Source organism: Hyperoodon ampullatus (assembly GCF_949752795.1).
Source record: "Hyperoodon ampullatus genome assembly, chromosome: 9".
Lineage (NCBI taxonomy): Eukaryota > Metazoa > Chordata > Mammalia > Artiodactyla > Ziphiidae > Hyperoodon > Hyperoodon ampullatus.
In genome coordinates this window covers 20172612-20196073 of record NC_136922.1, presented here as the reverse complement: position 1 = coordinate 20196073, position 23462 = coordinate 20172612, and the positions used below count along the sequence as shown (strand labels likewise).

At 43.1% G+C, this 23462-nt stretch overlaps 1 protein-coding gene across 1 annotated transcript in view; it reads left to right on the top strand.

Moving 5' to 3' along the window:
• The window catches only part of GLI3 (GLI family zinc finger 3), a gene marked incomplete at its 5' end in the record, with an annotated part of 269299 nt that overhangs the window by 59263 nt on the left and 186574 nt on the right, over nt 1–23462 (top strand). Inside the window, one exon of the mRNA XM_079711110.1 lies at nt 21746–21988. Within this exon, the coding sequence (XP_079567236.1) occupies nt 21746–21988 (243 nt within the window). The remainder of the gene's footprint in view (nt 1–21745; nt 21989–23462) is intronic.

Here is a 23462-nt window from a genome sequence, read left to right as displayed (position 1 = left end):
ACCTCCTTCTCACCCCCAAGGGGGGTTTAGCAAAGAAAAGAAATACCCAAGCAAATACTTGATTGTGGCAATCACGGTGAGAGTTCTGGCATTTCTTTTCTTTACCATTAACTCATATTTCAGAAAGACCAAAGGCTTTCTTAAAGGGCCAATAAGTACTATATAGAAGAAATTATATTAGGGCTATAATATTTAAGCTTGAAACAGCTCTGAAAAAACACATTTATTTCTGAATTAATCATTCTCTTAAAGCTTTTTTTTTTAAATTTTAGAAATAGAAGAGAAGTAAAAACACTCATAATCGACTTCCCAGTGATAACCATGGCTACTAACATTTTGGTATCCACTCCCTGCTCTCTCCCCTCCTAGCCCCTTTTCTCTCTGCTTTGTGGATATTATTAATCTCCTACTGTGGTCATTTAGGAACTTTATCCCTTCTCTTATAAATCATGTTTCAGTGAACATCCTTGTAGCTAAGTCTTTGCCAGAAACCTAAATTACTGTTTTGGGTACGTACCCAGCAAGGGCAGGATTGGGTCAAGTAGTATATGTAGTTAAGATTTGTCACAGAGGTGTACAATGATGTGAGTATATAAAATATACTCCTTTTACCCACTGATAACAGTGTTTTCTCCATAACTCAGCCTTTACCAGCACTTCCTAATTTGGTATCAAGGCAAAACCACAAAACAGTCTCATATTTCAACTTTCACTTCTTTCATTTTGTAATGAAGTAGAAAACTAGTTGCCATTTTCTTCTTACACATTTAAATTTCTTCTTCAATGAATTGCCTCTGCATGTCAGTTCTCTCCCACCCCCCATTTGGGGAGTTCTTTTTATTATAGAGTAACATTAAAAAATTGTTTTTAATTGAAGTATAGTTCATTTACAACGTTGTGTTAGTTTCAATTGTATAGCAAAGTGGTTCCCTTATACATATGTGTGTGTGTGTGTGTGTGTGTGTGTGTGTGTGTGTGTATACGGGTATATTCTTTTTCAGATTCTTTTCCGTTCTAGGTTATTACAAGATATTGAGTATAGTTCCCTGTGCTCTACAGTAGGTCTTTGTTGTTTACCCGTTTTATATATAGGAGTGTGTATATGTTAATCCCAAACTCCTAATTTATCTCCCCCACCCACCCGGCCCTGCTATCCCCTTTGGTAACCGTAAGTTTGTTTTCTATGTCTGTGCATCTGTTTCCTTTTTGTAAATAAATTCATTTGTATCATTTTTCTAGATTCCACATATAAGCGATATCATATGGTATTTCTCTTTCTGACTTGCTTCACTTAGAATGATAATCTCTAGGTCCTTCCATGTTGCTGCAAATGGCATTATCTCGCTCTTTTTTATGGCTGAGTAATATTTCACTGTATATATGTATTGATAGCACAACTTCTTTATTCATTCATCTGTCGACAGGCATTTAGGTCATTTCCATGTCTTGACTATTGTAAATAGTGCTGCTGTGAACATTGGGGTTCATGTATCTTTTCAAATTATGGCTTTCTCTGGTTATATGCTCAGGAGTTGGATTGCAGGATCATATAGTAACTCTATTTTTAGTTTTTTCTTTTTTGCTATATGCGGGTCTCTCACTGTTGTGGCCTCTCTCGTTGCGGAGCACAGGCTCCGGATGCACAGGCTCAGCGACCATGGCTCACGGGCCCAGCCGCTCTGCAGCATGTGGGATCTTCCTGGACCCGGGCACGAACCCGTGTCCCCTGCATCAGCAGGCGGACTCTCAACCACTGCGCCACTAGGGAAGCCCTATTTTTAGTTTTTTAAGGAACCTCCATACTGTTCTAGAGTAACAGTTTTTATATGTGGCAGATACAAGCTACCTAAAATACACAGCCACAAGTTTCATATTTAAGAAAGAGCACTTATGAATGGGAGCACATGAGACAGATCTGAAGAAGAGGACATTTAAGAACTGTCTGGAAGTTTTTAGAACTGATACTTAACCACTTTTTCCTGAAGGAAATATACATGTAGAAAAATGCTCATAAGTTGCATAGTTCGATGATTTTCAGAAACCAAACATATTTATGAAACCAGCACCAAACCCCAGAAACAGATGGTCACCAGCATCTTTGAGCCCCCATCCCTGACTTCTACTGGCATGGACTAGTTGTGGCTGTTTTTGTACTTTATAAATTTGTTATCTGGCTTCTCCTCTTTTGCTCTACATTATGTTTACAGGATTTATCCACATGTTGTGTAGTTTTGGGTGTTCGTTCACCTTGTTCTATGCTATTCTGTTGTATGAATATGCCACAATTGACAAACGCTTCCTACCATTGATGGGCACTGGCAGTTTCAAGCGTTTCGTTACAAATGGTACTGCTATAAATATCCTAGTTCATGTATTTCGGCACCCCTGGTGTTGGGAGTGGAGCTGACATTTTAACAAACTTTCATGGGCTCACATGCTTCTATTGTCCTCTCCAACTACCTCTCTTGAGCCAAATATAGAGCAGCATGGACTTGAAATGCAAATGTTTCTGTTTTGGCTTTTCTTGCTGTTCCTTTTAGTAAGGATGAGAGTAATGAAGTTCCCTTAACAAGGTACTGATATAAATTGTGGATAATGACTGTTGGCTTCAGCCTGGGCTCTCATCTCTACATGAAGAATTACATTTTCCATCCTGTTATTTTCTTCTTCTTCAGTCCTTGACTCACCCTACTAAATGGAAGGTTCAAATTGTCTTAAGTGGAAAGAGTTTATTAATGTATTGGTCTTACAAGCAACCTCTCTCGGTTTACTAGTTAAATGAAAACCACATCTTCGGGGCAAGAAATTGGATGGAGGCCATGTGCGTGCGTGACTTGAGGTTGAGATGTACCAAATCTAGATCACACTGCTGTGTGATCTTCTGGTAGAATTAAATAAAAGGCATAAAAAAAATTTATAGCTGCCTTTTACCAGCTTTATGTCTGATTTTTTTTCTCTCTCTAGATTCTTTGGCTGACATGAGTTTTGAAGTTCTGCCATATTCACTTATCAGCCTATGGCAAATGCAGTCCTACCAGAGTGAAGATGAAAGGCCGAGAATTAAAAAAAAAAAAAAATCCATGTGCTACATAAAAATGCCCTACCTTTTAAGGAATTGGAAGAGTTACCTTTATTTCCCTTGCTCTCTCTCTCTCTTTTTCTCTGAATGTGTAGAAAAGGTTAAATTCTTAACTGGTTTTTGTGAGTCTTTAATCCATCAATTGTATGTATATCTATTTAACGGTCATCAGTGCTTTCCAAAACACATCTAACATGACAATTCAGTGTCTCAAGGTGGGCCACAATGTTTGTTGCTGTATTTCCAATGTTGTGGGTATCTCTGTAAACTACGAATCACTTTGTATTTCTCTCATCTACATGGGCTAAATTTTCATCTCCACAGCAACTCCCATGAGGTGCATACTGAACGCATGAAAAATCTCAGCCAAGTCTGGGGTAGGGTAGTTCGTATCCGTTTCTCTTGCCCTTTATCTGTTTGCATATTTTCATTCTCCTTGCTTTAGTGTCCTCAATGTTTTATCTGTCATTGAAGGACACTATCCTTAAATTGATGAATAGCAGGATAATGTTCTTCATTGATAACCTGGCAACAGTAAACAGGGGCTTAAAAGAATCAGAACCAGCCCCTGGCAAAAGGCTGCCATAGGTGACTCCCCTCTGTCTCTCACTCCCTTGTTTGTCACCCCACCCTGGTTTGGAGCTGTGTTTTCACTTTGGGCATCTTGTTTCTTAGGGTCCCCTTGCCAGGGCCCACATGGACACCCCAGTGTCCTTTCCTCTGGGGCTTGATTCTAATCAGATAGATGCTGATCTGCCAGCCCTGGAAACAACATCACTATAAGACAGTAACTGCAAGTCCCACCCCATTCATTCAATTATTTATTCATCCCCAGAATGATGCTCTAGTGCCTGTGGTATGCCAGGCAGAAGAGATACCAGAGCTAGCAAGATTCAGCCCCTGCCCTCGAGGAGCTTATATTCTAGTAATGGAGGTGTACAAGTATATAGCCCATTGCAGAATAGTGTGAGAGATACCTTGTAGGTGTTGGGTGGGAGGGAAGCAGCCTCAGAGGATGGGGAAGGAGAGGGCTGAAGGGTGGTCCCTTTCACTCGGAGCCCTTATTCAGGCCTGGAGGTTTGGGGTTGGTTGTGTAGACACCTGAGCTTCCTGGAAGGTTCGTGAGCAGAGAAGCGACATGTGTTTCTAGAAGGTTTTTAGGCATTGGAGTGAGGATCATCAGGACTTTTAACATGCCTTCAGTTTTCAGAAATCCCCAAAGAGTTTGCTTTTGCACTTTCAAATTAAGTTTGAATACATGCAATTTTAGGATTCGCAACATTTCCATTTCCCAGTGCTTTTGTATTTTCTTCTATGGTTTGAAGCTTCTTTGCAAGACTGAGTTTTACTTTTTTGATTGAATTTTTCAGAATGTTAGGCTGCTCAGGAATTTTATGGAATCTACTTGCTCACTTTTTTCTTTTTTTAAATAAAAGTATTTATTTATTTATTTATTATTTATTTTTGGCTGCGTTGGGTCTTCATTGCTGCGTACGGGCTTTCTCTAGTTGCGGCGAGTGGGGGCTAGCCCACTCGCCGGGCTAGCCCGTTGCAGTGCGCGGGCTTCTCTTGTTGAGGAACGCGGGCTCTAGGCATACGGGCTTCAGTAGTTGTGGCACGCGGGCTCAGTAGTTGTGGCTCACGGGCTCTAGAGCACAGGCTCAGTAGTTGTGGCGCATGGGCTTAGTTGTTCCGCGGCATGTGGGATCTTCCAGGACCAGGGCTCGAACCCGTGTCCCCTGCATTGGCAGGTGGATTCTTAACCACTGAGCCACCAGGGAAGTCCCTACTTGTTTACTTTTAAGGGGACTTTTAGGTGTTGCTTTCTGCGATCAGCCTGGCAGAGCACAAAAGTAGTTCAAGACTTGATACCACCAGTAACTAGATTTCAATGAGACTAGGCCTAAGCATGGCCCAAGTGGGGAAGGAGAACCCCATATGCACCAGCAGTGTATTTTGATTTAATGACATGATAAATTGTACAGCTCATTTATATCTTCATGACCTGATCATTGAAAGTAAGCTAATTTGTGACTTCTGCTCTCTCACTTTTCATTGTTTATGTGGAGAAATGATTCCATATTTGGGTTTCAGGAATATGTATTTATGAGGGGGGTATTTTAAAAAGTAATTGAATCAAAACCCTCCCAGATCTCATGAAGCTCTTGATGTTTTTGCAAATTATTTCAACTCTTAAAACCTTCGAATAGAACAAATAGCAAGACACTTCACATTGGATAAGGAAGTATTTTACCAAAACTTTTGGTGGTTTCTGTGGTTTCTATAGTAGGGTTTTGCTTAAAGCCAAAGATTTGCAACTGATTTGCTATACCTGTCAAGAGCTGCAATCTACGAGTAAGCTTTAATTCCTTCATCATTTCATTATTGCTTTCTCTTGCACTAAAAAAACTGCTCCTAGGATGTGGAGTTTTACTGCATAAATCTAAACCTGTTTTTAGATTTCTTAAGAAATGCATTGAAACATGGAAGTATGCAACCATATTAAAACGCCACCTTTCAAAACTTAATAGTGCAAGTGTATGTACAGGTGTTTTTTAGTGATTGTTTTCTGTTTGTGCTATTAAATTAGAACTTACATTTTTGCACACACGTTGATTTTTCACCCTACAATGAATTTCAAGTCCATCCAGATAGACCCATTAAACGAATTTACAAAGGCCTGGGATATTCACATTTTGGAGCCATTCAAATTTATTCTTTATTTATTCGTTTATTTATTTATTTATTAAAGTGTAGTTGATTTACAATGCTATGTTGGTTTCAGTTGTACAGCAAAGTGATTCAGATTCTTTTCCATCATAGGTCATTAATAGATGTTGAATATAGTTGCCTGTACTGTACAGCAGGTCCTTGTTGTTTATCTGTTCTATATATAGTGGTGTGTATCTGTTAATCCCAAATTCCTAATGTATCCCTCACCCCTTCTTTCCCCTTTGATAACCATAAGTTTGTTTTCTGTGTCTGTGAGCCTCTTTCTGTTTTGTAAATAAATTCACATTCAAATTTAGAAGATAGAAAAAGACAAGTACACAAAGGTTACTTGAAAAGAGTGGGTGGAAGTTTGTGTTGAAGCATCAGGGCAGAGAGGAAGGCATTAAATTGGCCAAATGAGAATTCTTGGAAACCTTATAGACAAATTCAGGAGTCAAGTGCAAGCCACAGAAGGTCAAGAAAAAGAGACACTGGGATCAGGAGAGTTTAGGATTATTGCTCGGTGGTTCTGGTGTATACAGAAGAGAGATGGTGTATTGGATAGAGGCGGTGTGGGGTCCAATGAAGGCTTCGTCGGAGAAAAGTTGAACAGAAAGAGGCAGCTACACGACAGAGGCAAGTTGGTGATGTGGATGAACATTCCTTGCCGGCAACGGGAGGGGTGAGCCTGGAAGGGCACTCTTTAATATGGGGCAGACGAGGAGCAGAATTAAAGGAAAGGCAGGTTCGTGGAGATACACACCTGTCTTGGTTTTATTCCGAGTAATTTATGAGGCCCTTGGCAAGGAAGACTATGGCCTGACTCTTATAGAAAGGGATCAGTACTGCACAGAATCAGTGTTTGGATGGCAGACCCATAATGTGTGAATACTGCTGTTATTGGACAGGTTTGTGGTGTAGCTTTGGAGATTAGGTTGAAAGTATAAAAAAGTGTTCGCTTCTTCCTCTTTTGGGCCACGCCTCCCCAGGAGTCCAGAGCCAATAATGCTTGGGAAGGAAGACAAATAAAGATGAGCTTCCTTTACTCATTGCTCTGTGAGGCTGGCTGCTTGAGAGCCCAGGGGAGGCAACTTCTCTCTGGCTTGAAGTCGCAGTGTTTGCTAACATTCTGTTGAATGAACTGTGAGATGCATTCATTTTATAGGGAGGGGATATTACATTGGCTAGCTGGACCATACTAGGATTTTTCTTCCTTTCCCTACAAATGATAGAATAGACTAAAGAGACCCAATAGAATTAATAAAATTGTCCAGGACAATAAAAGTGCCTGGATTATATGTTTTGGTTGCTGTTTCCTGCAGCCCTTCTTGAGAGCTTTAGTAGAACTGGACCAGACAACGAGAAGAGGATGGAAGAATTTTTATCTGAATGGCTTGGCAGGAAACGTAAAGATTTTCTGCCAAGAAAGAGGAATTTCCACTTGTGTCAGCAAGATGTGAATGAAAGAAGAAAGAAAAGTGCAAAAAGAAATAAACAAAAAATCATACAGGTGCCTTCAAACCCCAAGGCGCAAGGTTTTGGAGCTTCAGAATCATCGTTAATACTATGCTGTTGAGTTGAATGCATCCCCGAGGGGTTAGAGGGAAGTTGACCAGCCTCTTTGAAAGTCTGAATTAGAGGAGACTCAGCAAAGATTTTCCCAAACCGGATCTTGTCCAAACCTCCTTCAAGAATGTCTGCCTGGTCTATACGCCCACACCCAACAGCTGAGCAAGCTCCTTTTCCTTTCCAATAGCCTCCTCCTGACCTTGACTTAACTGTCCATTGGTCTACAGCACCAACCCTGTGGCCTGTGTTTCTCTTCTCAGGTGGTTCCAAGTCTAGAAAAATCACAGTCATAATGGCTGCGAGGGCAACAGCCATTCGTTTTTACTGGTCTGTTTTGCTGGGACACACGGACACCTTGACCTGGATGCATCTGTATGAATCCAGTGTAGAGAATGGCCGGCCTGGGCCAGTTTGCATGCTTTGTGTCAACTCAAGCAACCCTATACCCCCTGGATGCAATTTCTCACACAAGTTGCTGAAACACTTTCTCGGAACCCTGACTGAATTTGCTTTTGCCTTTTGGTTGGGAGATTCCCAATTTGGTGGGAACAGGAAATCTCCAAACTTGATGCTTGCAGGTTCCTCCTCCATCCTTATTAGCAGAAATATGTGCCAGTCTGGGTCATCCTGCCTTCAAAACAGATCAGTAGGGATTATATCTGGCTCAGCAGAGGGCACGTTCCCTTGTATTTAAAAAAGGCACATTAAGTAGCTTGATGTGTGGGAAATGACCTCTGTCACCTTCAGCTTTCAGGGAGAGTGTGGCACTTTTGACCGACGTGTACTTGTTTGGTTTGTGATTGTTCTGAAAAGAACAAAACTCAAACAACTGCAGACACACCCTAAGTTGGATAAGGAAACCGATCTTGAATCACACACATCTCAGATTTTTAAAATTCATTACTTATCCCAGTGCTTAACACACTGCGAGAAAAGTCAGGAAATGTTTTCTACCTTAAGGTTTATGAGAAAGGCCCAAATCCTCTTTTCCCCACCATATAAATTGTCAGGTTTAGAATTTGATCTCCAGCTCACTGACTTGTGACTTTGGGGAAGTTCATCTCTCTAAGCCTGTTTCCTTCATCTGTAAAGTAGGATGATGTTAGTACCCACCGTAAGGTCTGGAAGCATCAATACTATTGCTTTGAAATGGTGCTGCCTTATTTTTGGTATGTATTTCTCAGGTGTGCTTCATCGTTTCACTGATGGGGGTCCTGAGATGGGCAAGTCAGGGGCTGGCACACTTTTTCTGGAAAGGGCCAGCTAGTAAATATTTCAGGATTTGCGTGGGCCCTTTGGGCCCTCTGCTCTTATAGGGATAAAGCAGCCATAGACAATACGAAAATGAGTAAGCCTGGCTGGGTTCCCATAAAAGTTTATTCATGGACACTGAAATTTGAATTTCATATACTTTTCATGTGTCATGAAATATTCTTCCTCTTTTGAATTTTTTTTTCAGCTATTTGAAAATGTTCAATCCATTCTTAGTACACAGGCCATGCAGAAACAGTCAGTGGGTGTAAGCTGCCGACAACATCCTAAGAGAATTTGCCTGATCATTTTTAGTATTGTTCATGGAGAAACAGCAAATGTATTTCTTGGGAAGGTTCAAGTGTCTCAAGTTATTGTAGCGAACCAAGTAGAGAAGAGATTGATATTTTCAATGCAAATTTCAAGCAGGCATACTTTGTAAATGTTGATTATGGGCCTGATCCAAGATACACTGAAAAAGTGGGTGAAAGAGATGGCCAGTTAAATTATAGGTCATTAACTTGGATCCTCTTTCTGGTTGTGAAACAGCGATTATTCTCTCCCAAGACCTCCAGCCTGGTGATTGGTGATGGCTCATTTCATATAAGGGGAAACAGCCCAGAGAAATCCTGTGACTTGCCTGAAGTTCAACCAGTGTAACAGTAGAATCAGTCCTGGCAACTCAGCCATCCGCCTCCTGACCCAGGGCACTTGCATCCCACTGTCCTGCTTTGCATGATTATCAAACAGATAATGAGGAGATTAGTGCTGGTACCCAGCATTCATAAATGCTATAATTTATAAAGATCCTTTTCATATTTTGTTTAACCCTCAGGAAACCCTGGCAAGTAAGCAGGGCAAGTTTTATTGTCTGCCCGTTAAGTGAGGCAACTGACAATCTGATATAATTTAAGTTACCCAGGGTCACACACCCATGAATGCTAGAGGCAAGTCTGGGACCTAGGTTTTCTAACTCCTTTTATTATACCATGTTGCCTTATTATATATATGATACGGCAGTTGATGTCATTAATATCCAAACATTAAAAAAATAAATGGAAAAAGAAATAACACCCTGCCCTGGCTCCAGCCCCTGGCAGTGATTTTTAAGTGGAGGTTTGTGTTATGAGAATTTTTTGCTTTCAGAATGCTGCACGTGCCTCCTGTAAAAGGTTGAATTAAATGATTTTATTTTTGGTAAGTGGCCCATGTAAGTTTATTATTTATTTATTTTGGTACTTTTTGCTTCAGCTCCTTTGGCTAAACGAAGCACTGCTGTATTTTTATTGCATACCCCATCATTAAAAGAAATTGAAAAGACGCTTGTTAGTTTGAATATTGCATGGATGGAAATCTACTAGTTTGAATATTGCATGGATGGAAATCTATCTGGCACTTTTAGGAATGGTTACAATTCCTAATAGTGCATTTTAAGGAGTCTGGTTTTGTTCTTGATTAAAAAAAAAAAAGAAAACTTTCTGAAATTTGCTATAATTCGATAATCATCTTTCTTGGGGGAGAGGGTCTCAGCTCACTGTGACCCTGGCTTTATTGACTTATTCAGCATCCCCTTCCAGCCTGTGGGAGGGGAAGTATACTCTGAGGCCTCATGACCGGCCTTTCATTTGTTGGTAAATAATCCATGCAAAGCTGCTTCCAAGCTCAAGTTTTCCCCTCTTTTCTATAAACCATATGCTTCTTTAACCATTTGACTTATGCCCCTTTCCATAAACTACATACAGCTTTAACTGTTGGCACTGTTGTTAACTTGAACACAAACCAAATACTCAACGGCTTCTGGCATCTAAGCCCGCAACACAACACCCCAGAAGATGGTGGTACACATTCCTTTGCACAAATAACTGTTCAGAACCTGGAGACCCTGGATAACAGGTCCTTTGGTTACAGACTGAAGTCTCCTTTCCTGATAACTTGTATAGGAGGAGGTAGAATAATTTTAACAATGACGATCCTTCACCTATACGTATAAGGAAATGACAAGCAAATCAGCGCTCAGCTTTCAGAGACTTTATAGTAGACACTTTGCAGGAGTCACTCATCATTGATAATAGATGAGAAAGTCCAGAAGACCTGGCGCCTACCTGAAGGATGGCTTGAGGCGGGTTGCTTAAACTTATTAAGCCTCAGGGTACTTACCTGAATAACTGGGGTGACAGGACTGAGTACCTGCTAGACTGGCAAGCAGCCAATGGGATTAATGCCTTTGCACTGGGCACACGACCTGGCTTTTAGTACAAGCTCAGGAATATGAGCAACAGCCAGGGTTTAATGATCATTTCTAATGCACTTTCCCTTTATACCTTTCAGGGGGTGCCCTGGTGAAAGCTGAGTTCCCAAGTTTAGCAGGAAGTGATGTTAGGGCATTTTTGGTACTTGTTTGGAAGGCACTCATGTATAGATACAAAATAATTAAAAAGTCGCATAATTTTAAATAAATGAATTTATTGACATCTCCATAAATCACAACATCATTGTAAGGTGTTATTAATGTGTGTAAAAATAGCCTAGCAGGCACTTACAGTCTGGAGAGGTGGGAGAAGTAGTTTAAAACAAGACTACAGGAGATAAACTTGTGGGATAATTTTTCAATATATGTGTACTTAATTTGGACTTCTCTAGAGAATTATTGTGAAGGTCATACTAAGATAGAATTAAAACCAAGAGTAAAAGAAATCGGCTATATCTGCAGTCTAAAGTGGTTGGGAAATATAGAAACATAAAGGAAAAATAATCCATAGAAATATTTTCAGCTATCTTGGTGCGTTTTTTAAACTTAAAAAAATTTGCTTAGAAATAATTATATATTTGTCTTCCTCCCTTAAAAAATTTGGAGGCGTGGTAGTCTAGGGCGTCAGTTGACTCTGAATTCCAGCTCAGGTTCTGCCTCTTTCTAGCTGTGTTTTCTTGGATAAATATGCCTCAGTTTTTGTATCTGTATAATGAGAAGCACAAGAGTATTTACCTCATAGGATTGGCACGTAACACTTTAGAGCAGTACTTGGCATTCAGTAAAATCCTTTCCTATATTCATTAAAATCCTTGATTGCACTGTATTTAATGATATACTATTCCATCCTATCATAAGATAGTGGACCTTAATTTTGTTACTGAGTTTTCCCTACTGTAAATAACACTGTGATGAATATCCTTGAATATACATTGTCTTCTTTTCTAATTTTTTTCCCTTAAGATACATCCTGGAAGTGGGGTCATTTGATACAGCCGATTATGGAAATATTTTGATAGTGTGAGAAAGTGACTATCCCTTTGTATCCTCCCTAACAGCCACTATTATTGCTTTTGCAATTTTACTGTAATATTCCTCATTGTTTTGGGGTGCAAGCTTTATTAGCAAAGGTGTGTAAGTTCCTTTAGGGTAGTAGTTAGTCTGCAGTGTAGCAGAATCCAGTCTGCTACCTGTTTTTGTACAGCCTACGAGTGAAGAATGGCTCTTCACATTTTTAAATGTGATGTGAAAATTACATGAAATTCAGATTTCAGTGTCCGTAAATAAAGCAGTGGGACACAGCCATGTTCATTGGTTTATATCTTGTCTGTGGCGGCTTCTATGCTGCAGCAGAGTTGGATGGTTGAGAAGTTCGCAGACGTATGCTAGGGCATTGATCAGAATTCAAATTCAAATTTATTTTATATTTCTTGACGCTGAGTAGAGAGGTCCAACAGCCAGATCTTTAAGTGGGAGCTTTAGAGTCTGACTGCCTGGGCTCCAGGCTCTGCTTGTGAACCGTCTGTGTAACCTGGGTAAGTAACCCAGCTTCTCTGTACCGTAATTTCTTATCTGGCCAATGAGCAGAATGGCAGTGTCTTTCTGATCAGGATACAGTGAAGAGTAAGCAAGACAGGTGAAGCCCTCCCTATGTCATAGTAAGCAAATGTTAGCTGTATTTCACTGGTACATGGTTAATGGATTTGAATTGGTCGGAAGAATGAGTGAGACTAAAATTACTTGTATTTCGGAAATGTAGATGAATTTGGTCTTTTGTTTCCTTAATCGCTTTTATTGGGACTTCTTGAATATAAAAATGCATTCCCCTGACGTTGGGACATTAAGTTCTCCTGAATGTGTCTGGAAAGCCAGCAAAAGGGCAGAAGAAAGGTCTGACTGTGTCCTGGATTCTAGTCTCATGCAGAGGAGAGTGGGTGATTGGTGTCTGCCCCGTCCAGTGGGTCAGAGGAGGGGAGAACGGCGGGGGTACCAAAGCATCCTGTCTTGGCTGTGACCATGAACATGGGCTTTGGGGGAGATTAGGTTTTGTGACCATTCCTGCTTTACTCATAGTATATGAGCCATTCCTGGAAAGTGTTTCCCAAAGTTGCAGACCTTTGTGGCTAAGTAGCTAGAAGTAGGCTGACCTCTCTAGTAAAAGCGTGAAGAATCAAAACGTGGTATTTTCATTTGGATTTCTCGAATGCACATTTCATAACTAAGGTCAAAGTGGGCAGTGGCTAGAGGGAGCTTCTGTGGTTAGAAACCTGACCCGGGCAGCCCCTGGCCTTGCCTGGAAGCTGGGTCAGCAGAGGCAAGCGCCCTGGCACCATCCCTAATTTTGTCCCAGCGCGGGTGGAGCCTCCAGCTCCTTTCAGTACGGTAATGATATTCGCTTGATATTTAAATGCACTCTCTGGAGGGTCTGATTCCTCCCATGGAGTAAGCATGGTCTTTAAAATGTTATTAAAAATATAATACCACCATATGCTCAGGCTTTCTTATTACCCCGCCTTCTAAAAACAAAAACCAGGCAACATAAACACACCAGATGAAGCCAGTTAAATTTGTGCTCACCCCTGCAATTTAAGACATGGTGGAAAAGTTAGGAAATGGGACTTTGATGTTAGGGACGGGGACAGGGTGGGCGTGAACCTGGGAACCACCATTCAAAAGTGCGGCCAGAAGAAGCTGTCACACACACAGATTTTTTTCCTGCCTACCTTTAAAAGAAGAGCAGGAAGTCCCTGGAAGTCCAGTGGTTAGGACTCCGCACTTCGGCTGCAGGGGGCATGGGTTCGATCCCTGGTTGGGGAACTAAGATCCCGCAAGCCGCCTGGTGCGGCCAAAAATAAAAAATAAAAAAAAATAAAGGAAGAGCAGGTCCTGCGTCCTCCTGCTGGACAGGAGCTGGGGTAGATCTCCAGGGCGATCGATAGGCTTGGTCCCATTGGAGGATGCAGCTGGCAGCAGCAGCCTGGACCCTCTAGCCTTGTGAACAGACATTTCACTCTTTCTGTTATGACTGTGGGTTGCAGATGTCATTATGGAAAGTTAACTGCTCAGGTCTGTAGGTGCAAAGCAAGGAAGAGGGACTCTTCATTCTTTGCTTATAAAACACTAAATCGGGGCTTCCCTGGTGGCACAGTGGTTGAGAGTCCACCTGCCGATGCAGGGGACACGGGTTCGTGCCCTGGTCCGGGAAGATCCCACATGCCGCGGAGCGGCTGGGCCCGTGAGCCATGGCCGCTGAGCCTGTGCGTCCGGAGCCTGTGCTCCGCAACAGGAGAGGCCACAGCAGTGAGAGGCCTGCGTACCGCAAAACAAAAACAAAAACAAAAAAGACACTCGAACTAAGTTCTCAAAGAAATCTCTAATACTTAAATGTTCCTGAGACTGTTACTCGCAGATAGGCATAAATGCACTATTAAGCAGAAGGAAAAAAATTGGGGCCCTCCTGAGAATTTATTGTACTGCCTTTGATGTCACTAATTAACTCACTCTGTGTAAGCAGCGACTAGCAACTAATAGCAGGCTAATAGAAGAAGCTTTGTGACATTTTAGAATTCTTAATGCAAGGAAGGGTCTTCGCGAGCTCAAGGAAAACAAGGAAGACCTCTGTTTTATAGGAGAGCCTGCCGGGACCCTCAGGGGCCTGTTTTGGTCTTTTCTTTCTCTTCCCAGGTACAGGTGGGGCTTGGCTAGTGCTTTCTGTCTGGAAGTTTGAAAGCTGGTTAGTAAGGTTGGGTTTGGTGGACCAAGTCACAGTGACTCTTTGCTGTTCACGTCATTAACGCAGAGAAGCGTCCTCCCAGAGGTGGGCAGGGGTGTGGACCTCTGATTGGTGAGGGTTCAGAGAGAGGCACAAGGAAAGAGAATGGAAACCCTATAGGCCACAGGGCATGCCTGGTGAGGCCTCAGATGTGAAGCTGATGGTGTGACTGGCTCCTGATTTTCCAGATGGCAAGGAGCCCTCATTGTATGATCTTTGTAAAAAGGCAATAGGCTGCTTGCTCTCCGCTGCCCTGGAACAGCCATGTCAGGTTTGCCCTTCAGTTTATCTAAAGCCTCATCTTGCTTTCTCTCCACTCTTTCTATCCCAGGAGCCCCTTTTGAAGACGGGTGGAGCTCTGTAAGCTGAGCAGTAGGGAGAGAGGCCAGAAATTGCCTTGGGTTCAGTTCTAGCCTACACTTGGGAGCAAATAGTTTCTGGTGAAGGGCTGGTGGGATATGGGTCAGTCTGGACTCTGTTTTGTTCCTTGGCAAAAAGAACTCTAGAAATGTTAAAACAATTATGGCATTCGTACTACTCTGATTGAGGGCGTTTTGTACTTTCTCTCCTTCCCCCTTGGGATCTCCTGGTTGATGAAAGTGGGAAGAGAGAGCTGCCCGTTAATCCTTGAGCCCATGATCTTTGAGGGAGGGTTGCCACTTGAATTTCTCCAAAGCTTCACATCCCCCGGCAGCCTGCTCGTGTTGCAGGCCTTGCCGTCGGTTTAAAGGTTGCAGACAAAGCGGAGAGCTCTCCCCAATCCATCTGGGCCACTCCCTCTATCATCACTCATTGTCAATGGGAGATGTATGTGTAGCCGCATAAGGGCGATGTCTGACCCCAAGGGCATTGGAAATGTTCTCAGAGAAGGCATTGTTTACTCCTCCCCTTGGAAGCCAAGCTCTAAGACATTCTAGGGAGCAGCCTCTGGCTTAGGCATCACTGCAATCAGCATGGAAAGAGGCAAGATTCTGCTTATAAAAACTACAGGAACTTCCCCCCAACCCCCAACTTCCTGGCCTAATTCTACAATGCTTACGAATGTACTTAGCCTCTTCTCTTTCATGTCTGGTCTCTCTTTGGTCAAAGTCTTAGAGAGAATTCTGAAACAGGGAAGCGAGGACTTGGGTTCCACTGATTTTTATTCAAAGAAAATCAGAATGTAAATAGCCACAGAAATAAAAGCCGACAAGATGCAACCAATGTATAATAGGAAAACATGAAATAACGCTCCTTCCAAACACAGCCGGGCAATTTCCTGGGAGGAAAGCAGAAAACGATGCTCTGTTTCTTGCTCAGAAGAGGAAGATGGGGCCCCAGGCTTGTGGGAGCACTTTAAACACTGCAGGAACACACAGATGCCATTGGTTGAGCCTCAGTGTGTGAAGGGGTGTGTGTGTGTGTGTGTGTGTGTGTGTGTGTGTGTGTGTGTGTGTGTGTTTAGCCTGTATAGGGCATGTGTGTGTCTTCATGCCTGTGGGGATAAGATGCTTCATGGTACTAAGGCCCTGAGGTTGGATGTCTCCCTATGGATGTGTCCCTGGGACCCTCTGGGGGCTTCCCAGGAGTAGACTTACGCTGATAAAAACTTAATAGGAGAGTATCAAAGGTTTGAAAATGTCTGTGCATCAAAATGTAATTACTTTTTTCCCCCTTTTATGACGGTTATGGGGGTGGAGGCTGGGAGTGCATACAACTTCCAGGTATCATTCCCCAAACCTGCCTGGGAGCAGACCTCTTGTCCTGTTAACAGGACTTTGTGGCCTCAGTAAGGCGTGGCTGGGATTCCTCTTAGATCACTTACTCATCAGGGATGTGGCTGCCTGTTTCTGATTAGGAAACTGGACCTAACACCTTGTCCTGCTGCAACACTGGGTTCTGGTGAGGATCCAGCGAGATGATACAAATGATAAAGCGCTCTGTAGTGGAAAAGGATTATTTATTTTCTTAAGGAAGGGGGCGACGTCTGCTGGTGAGGGGTCAGGAATAGCCCTCTACGTGTTAATCATTGAGCCTCAGCCCTGTGTTTTAATCCATTTGAAGACGACTTGATTATATCGTTCCGTTTGGAAATGATGAGGTTTCACAAACGCAGACCTTATTAAACACGGAAATATTATTTTCTCGTTCGAATCCCATTCGCCTCGAAATCTTTTTCGAGTATGCAGTCTTTCCCCCTCCCCGCCCTTAACATTTTGTGGCTTCCGTCCCTCTCTCCAGCTGCCCTGTCTTTTGGGCTCACTGAAATCTGAGTGCCACTTTTCTTGGAAAACCTGATATTCTGACTTCAGTTTTGTAATTTAATGATGGAGAGTTTCCTTAGTAAACCAAATTTAGAGTCCTAGAATGCTTATCTTATATCCAGACCTTGAACATAAAAGGCATTTTATACCCGCAATTGTTCATTTAATGAGCAATTGCAGAGTGCAGGCCGGTTAAGGGATTGAGCTATATGCACTATTATTGCAAGAAGTATTCCGAAATACCAGAAATAGGACGTAAGCTCTGATCAGGGAGACTGCGAGCACAATTACCTTCTTTTCAAATCCTTCTGTGACACTGCAGGAGGAAAAAGGACTTTGAAACTTGAAAGGAAAGAGCTTGCTTTCAACCTCAAAAGCTAGGAGGAAAGGGCTCTGAAATTTGCTCTGAATTCCCAATTCACCATTAGCCTGTTTCTTCCTTTAGCCTCAAGGCATTCTCCGCTTTTTGAAAAGATGTTAAGAAATTCAGTCACAATAGAGAGCCTAGTTCTGATCGTGTTTCCCTCGGTCCATTGAGGTCTGGGCTCCAGCCTTTGTGTGGAGTGAATTGAGCTGAGCATCTAGCTGGTTGGAGAGAGGTGAATGAGCAGTCGCTGTGCAGTGGCGAATTCTGGCATAGAAAGAAGCTCCCCCTTTTCCTTTATTTTCCAGCATGCATTCCTGTACAACCCTGCTAGTGGCCATATGTGGCATCGAGCCTGTTCTTAAGTCAATACGGGATCCTTGGTTTATTGCAACTCTTGTTAAGTTTGTCTTGTAATTGAAGCTGCTGTTGACCTTGCTTGGGGACCGTTTGTAAAACCGTTTATTTAGCATAAACTGAAATAATAAACCCTCCTTCTCTCGGGCTGACTGTGATAGGGTGACATTAGTTTGATTTAATGATTAGCCAGCCTGACCCTTCTGCTGGAGAGAGCGGCTTGAATAGAGAGAGTTCACTCGGAAGCACGCAGAAAGAATACTAATGAGCTTGTTAAATTTAGCATGGCTCCAACCACTTTTAATTCCTCTAATGGGAGCAAGCACTGCCTGGGAGAGTGAGAGGGCCAAGGCTCAGGGGGGCAGGGAGACACCGAGAACGTTCCTCGAGGGTCTGCACCGCTAGAGAAAGCCCACCAAGAGAAGTTTGCAGAAAGTAGCTAGCCAGAGCCTGGGACGAGTTGTAAGTATTTGTTCTCTTTTGCTCTGTGTCTCCTGTGTCTTGGGGGAAGAGAGGAGTGATGCTCTTAAAACGGGATTTCAGGGGACAGCTTAAAATCCATGTTCATTTCAGAGGTGAGCACGTGTCCCTCCCGGCAGTTCCTCATCTGCTAATTTGGTCAGGGGGACAGGAGGTGTTCCTAGTTAGTGATGCAGTGCAGGGTTTTACTTTTCCATCCGAAGAATCCTCTGAAACTGTTCTTTCCAGTCTGAGGCGAAAGAGTACTTGTTTCTTGGGTCGCGAGGAGAAATCGTCCGAGAGTTTGTGAGCGAGCACAGGCGTGTGTGTGGAGTCCTGCTTCAGGCAACACAATTACTTCCTTTAAAACCTTCACTGTAAACGGTCTCAGCAGTGTTGGCCACGAAGCCACTTATGAGTTTTGAGAGTTTATGGCACTAAGCGTGTCCCATGCCATGTGGGTTGCCTTTGGAAGAGCTTGGAAGATCTGGGACAGTTTCTAAAGTGAGATGCAGGGGCAGCTCTCCCTAGGGGGTTAGGAATTCCTTAACTTCCCCTGGAGCACAGATCTACAGAAGGCAAGGGAGTCCCAAGTGGGATCCCGATGACAGTTTTGAAAATAATTTTCTCCTGAAGCTTTTAGTGAATTGCATGTCTCAGTGTGACCCCCGAGCTTGCAGCTGTTGAACGGAGAGAGGCATGAACAGTCGCCTTGTGTTTGGCTGTTCAAGTCCATTGGCAGATGCTTCTGGAGGACTGGGCTGTTTGCTTACATTTTTGCAGCCGACTTCTGCTTGTTGCCATGGTGGACAGTATGTTTCTGTCAATAATTTGGCCTGGCGTAGCCTGTCTGCTCTGACTCTCAAACTTTATTGAACAACTCAGCTCAACTGAGCAAGATTAGACAGCTCTCGTCTTTTTGGCTTGCTGAAGTGGTTGCTAAATTTATAAGAGCAGGCAGGAATATTGCTTGGAAACTTTCCTTTCCACTGTAGAGTGCATGCTTTCAAGCCTCTTAGCTGTTTGTATTCCGGGGCGTGTGTACTGTCAAGTTTTCATCCGAATGCCCCTCAGAATCAACTCATTACATGAGATGAACTTCATGAAATAATCGTCTGCTGGAATTTTCTGGAGGGGGAGGGTAGGTGAAAACTTGGGAGCATTGACTCTTGTAAAAGTCAGTCTGATGAAAGTTTCCACGTGAAAAAAAATTCTGGCCTGCATTGTACTTTACTAAGGGAATTCATTCTTTTTTTCAGTATTAAATCTTTGAACTCTACTGATTTCTTGTTATAATTTGATATTCACACATGTTGTGTTAACTCTCATGAAGAAAATAATTTTTAGCTAAAAAGTCACCCCCCATTTCCACTTACCCCGCCCCACGACTTCCTTCTCCCACCGGTGGGGAGAAGGTGGGAGGGCTGTGATCAGACCATGCCAATTACTCAGTGATCCGTGAAGTTGGATGCAGATGCTCATCCGTAAAGGCATCGTGTCGAAGAAACTCACTCTGTTATAGGGATGCAGTTTTAAGAGAAGAAAAGTTAATTTCTTCTAGGAAGATTAAGTCAAGGGAATCCTGTTTTAAACCTGGAACAGATTAGCAGGGCTTGGTTAGTCATCTTGCCCAGAGAATGCTAATTATGTGTCACAGCCCCATTTGATAGGGGCTTTCTGGTTTTCCAAATGAAGGTCCATTCTACAGAATTTGCACCTCAGCGCTATACGGTTGAAAGTGGAAATTTGTGCAGGCGCAAATTAGTGGAAAATATGCCTTTGGTCATTTGTGCATTATAGGAATTTTTATAAAACCGACTAAGAGTTTTGAAGTGTTTTTGACACCCTTCTGCTTTTACATCACTTTTACATCCCTGCAAACCCTCGTTCTATAGACTGCAACTTTACTGCTGATGAAGTATGAGAGTGGCCTAGGGCCTAAAAGTATTAGTCAGAAGGGAAAATAAAAATGTAGGGTTTTTTTTTTTTTTTGAGTTTGTTTTTAAATTAGCAAAAGCATGGTTGGAATTGCTTTTGTAAAGATCAATGGGTGAAAATGTGGGATTGCACCATTTTCTTTTTTAGTAGTTACTTGATAGATTAAACTCATAATTTATCCCATCATTACAAGGTTTTGGGGTGAGGATCTGCACAAAATAACGCTAGAATAATGTTTCACAGTTATCCAGCAGTAGTCAGCAAAATTACTGTAAAGTCCAGAACATACCTCATTGCCTATTCAGCTTTGGAAGTCATTTGCTAGGCTAAAAAAAAAATAAGTAAATACATTGCTTATTTCTTCAAGTCCCAAACATAGGCAGAAAAATGAGTTTCTACTGGCTTTAGGTAGTTCAAATTATTAGTAATCACAAAACAGTAGTTGTTACTTTAGTTTGTATTTTCACACTCATTCAAATTTATAGCTATTCTTCTGAATTTGTCAAAAGAGCTGTGAAACTGCTAAAGCATACTTCTTCTGTGTTTTTTAGAGGCTCTCAGCCAGACATACCTGCTTTTTGGGATACTTTGAAGAGAAGTTTGTGTGCTGAGACTAGATGAGTTCAAAATCTGCTCATCTAAATAGTACGACAGTATTATTATTTATACCCAAATATGGTTTTTGTTTTTAGGATCAGGAACAGGAAACAGCTTTCAAATGAGGTGTCTAAGCAGGGTCCCAACAGCTTGGTTTCCATCAGCACTTATCTGCCAGAGCACAGTCTGTGGATTAAACACAGAGCTTGTGTGGGCGTAGTTTAGAGTGTGTGTGATTCTAACAGATGAATGGGTCCACTAGTTGTGGGTTCCGATCGCCAGTTCAGTTTGATTCTATGCCTCGGCTCTTTGATCTGCTATTATAGAAAGGTCATCCAATCACATTGGCAGAGAATCATAGTGGACAGATGGAATGTTCTTACAGATGAAAAGGAGCAGAAGTATTAAGGCTCTGGAATTTCAGCAAGCCATTGCTTACATGTTGGAAGTGACGTCTGGAGCCCACCAGAGCATGGATGTAGATCAGCGTAACTGAGGCCCTCCACACCCAGAGCCTCACCCCGTTTTCGTCTTAGCTCTCAGCTCTGCTCTGTGGGCTGAAGCAGGCAGTGTCCTGCAAGGGACACTGTAGGTTTCCATGATTGGCATCTTTATCCCTTGGAACCAATGGGTTTTCTGTCCCATGTCTGGCTCTGTTTAATCTCTCAGTGGGTCACAAATCTGACTTAAAAAAAAAAAAACCCAAATCACAAAAACTTTGGGATCGCTTCCTAACGGGTCCTTTTCCGAGGAACAGAGGTCCCTCTCTTCCTAGATCACCCGGAGGCCTGGCTTCCTCAGACCAGGGGAAACTGGACATCCACAGCCTTAGGCTGGCGAAACTTCCAGTTCCATGTGGGACCCGCGGGGATACTGGAGTGTCCCCGTTGAGCTTCCCTGGCAGATTCGGCTGGAAACCGGGGATGAGAATTTGCTGACCCCCTGCATCTCAAGTGAATAGGCTCATTTCCTGCTCGCCTTCCTCCTTCGATTTGTATCTTGGACCCTCATTCATAAGCAGTTTGGGCTTGAGACTGTCCCGTCGTGGTGTAGCTTTCAAAGTTGCCAAGAATGAGAAATAGGCTTCTTTTGCGGGGGCCCTAGTGGATGGCTGCTCAGAGTGCTCACAGAGTTTCCATTTCCCTTCCTTCTTCAGAGGATGAAAGTCCTGGACAGACCTATCACAGAGAGAGAAGAAACGCAGTCACCATGCAGCCGCAGAGCGTCCCGGGGCTTGGCAAGATCAGTGAGGAACCTTCGACATCCAGTGACGAGAGGGCTTCGCTGATCAAGAAGGAGATCCATGGGTCCCTGCCCCACCTGGCCGAACCCTCTGTCCCCTATCGCGGGGCTGTGTTTGCCATGGACCCCAGGAACGGCTACATGGAGCCTCACTACCGTGAGTGGTCCCCTCCCCGAGGCACTTGCTGTAGGAGCCACGGCAGGCTCTGCGTGTGTGGGCGTGTGTGGGCACGTGTGTGCGTGCGCTTAATTAATGAGGTATTTGGCACGTATTAATTTATACAAATGGAATTTATACAAACGTTTAATTTACTATCCGCTTTACTTCTTACTTCTCCCACATCCTGTCCATTCTTTTTAGGGAAAGCCATCTCCTTGCATCCCTAAGCAGCTCAAGGCTTCGGAGGGGGTTGGAGGGCCGCCGTCAGGAAGGTGTCCATCTGTGGCTAATCCACGTGGACCTTTCCCAGGAACTAGAACCAGGTTTGCTCCACCCAAGTAGATGCTGCTCGAGGAAAACTGGTAGAGGGGGTCAGTTACTGAAGTGGGAGGCATTAGCAGATGTCTTTAACGGCAGCCATTCCCCTTTGCAGTGATTGGTGTTTGTTTGTTTTTTTGCTTCATTCTTGAGGAGGAACAAACCTCTTCTAACCAGCCAAGGCTGAATTCCTTCCTATGGAAGATTTTTCTTTGTGTTCTACTTTCTTCTGGAATCAGCAGGCCAGAAGACCTCGGAAAGCTCCTTTTCCATCACTCAGAAAGTTTAAGAAATTAATTAGGGCTCCGAACACACCTACACAACGGTTTTCTACCAAGGCAGAATGTAAAGGAACATATACAAGGGTTCAGTTTATTTCTGGCCTGGTTCTAGTTTAAAAAATGTAATTTGGTGGTGGAGTAATGAAGTTCATATTGAGATGCCCAGGCTTGCAGCTCTTGATTACAGATTTATCACCTTGCCAGGATACAGACCTGCTGTTTAACCTTCCCGGCTCCAACTCCAGATGAACCATCGCGCTCCAGGGAGGGGGGACTGGTTTGTGTTTCCCTTTTTCCACATCGTTCAGAAATTTTAGTGTTTTAAGGCAAAAGGTCGTTAGCCAGATGACTGATGAGTGAGGACAGCTGATTAGTGCATGGTTTTTGGCTCAAGAAAGTGCCCAGGATAAAAGCTAATTTCATCCCTTCATTAGTTGGCTTGAAGCAGAGGGGAATGTTCACTCATCAGGGTGCAGATCAAAGAGCTTCGCACAACCTTAAGTCTCAGTAAATGCTGCTTCTTCCTCCCCACAACGAGAGTATATTGTTGGTAAAGATGGAAGATACATTATTTTCTTCAGCGGAGGGAGATTTCTTTTAAGTGGTCAGAGGCGTGGAGGAAAAGGTTTGATGGCTTCTTGTTCGCTTTTAAAAAAAGGCTACAACTTCTCTGTTTAAAAAGTGCTTATCAGGGCTTCCCTAGTGGCGCAGTGGTTGAGAGTCCGTCTGCCGATGCAGAGGACACGGGTTCGTGCCCCGGTCCGGGAGGATCCCACATGCCGCGGAGCGGCTGGGCCCGTGAGCCATGGCCGCTGAGCCTGTGCGTCCGGAGCCTGTGCTCCGCAACGGGAGGCCACAACAGTGAGAGGCCC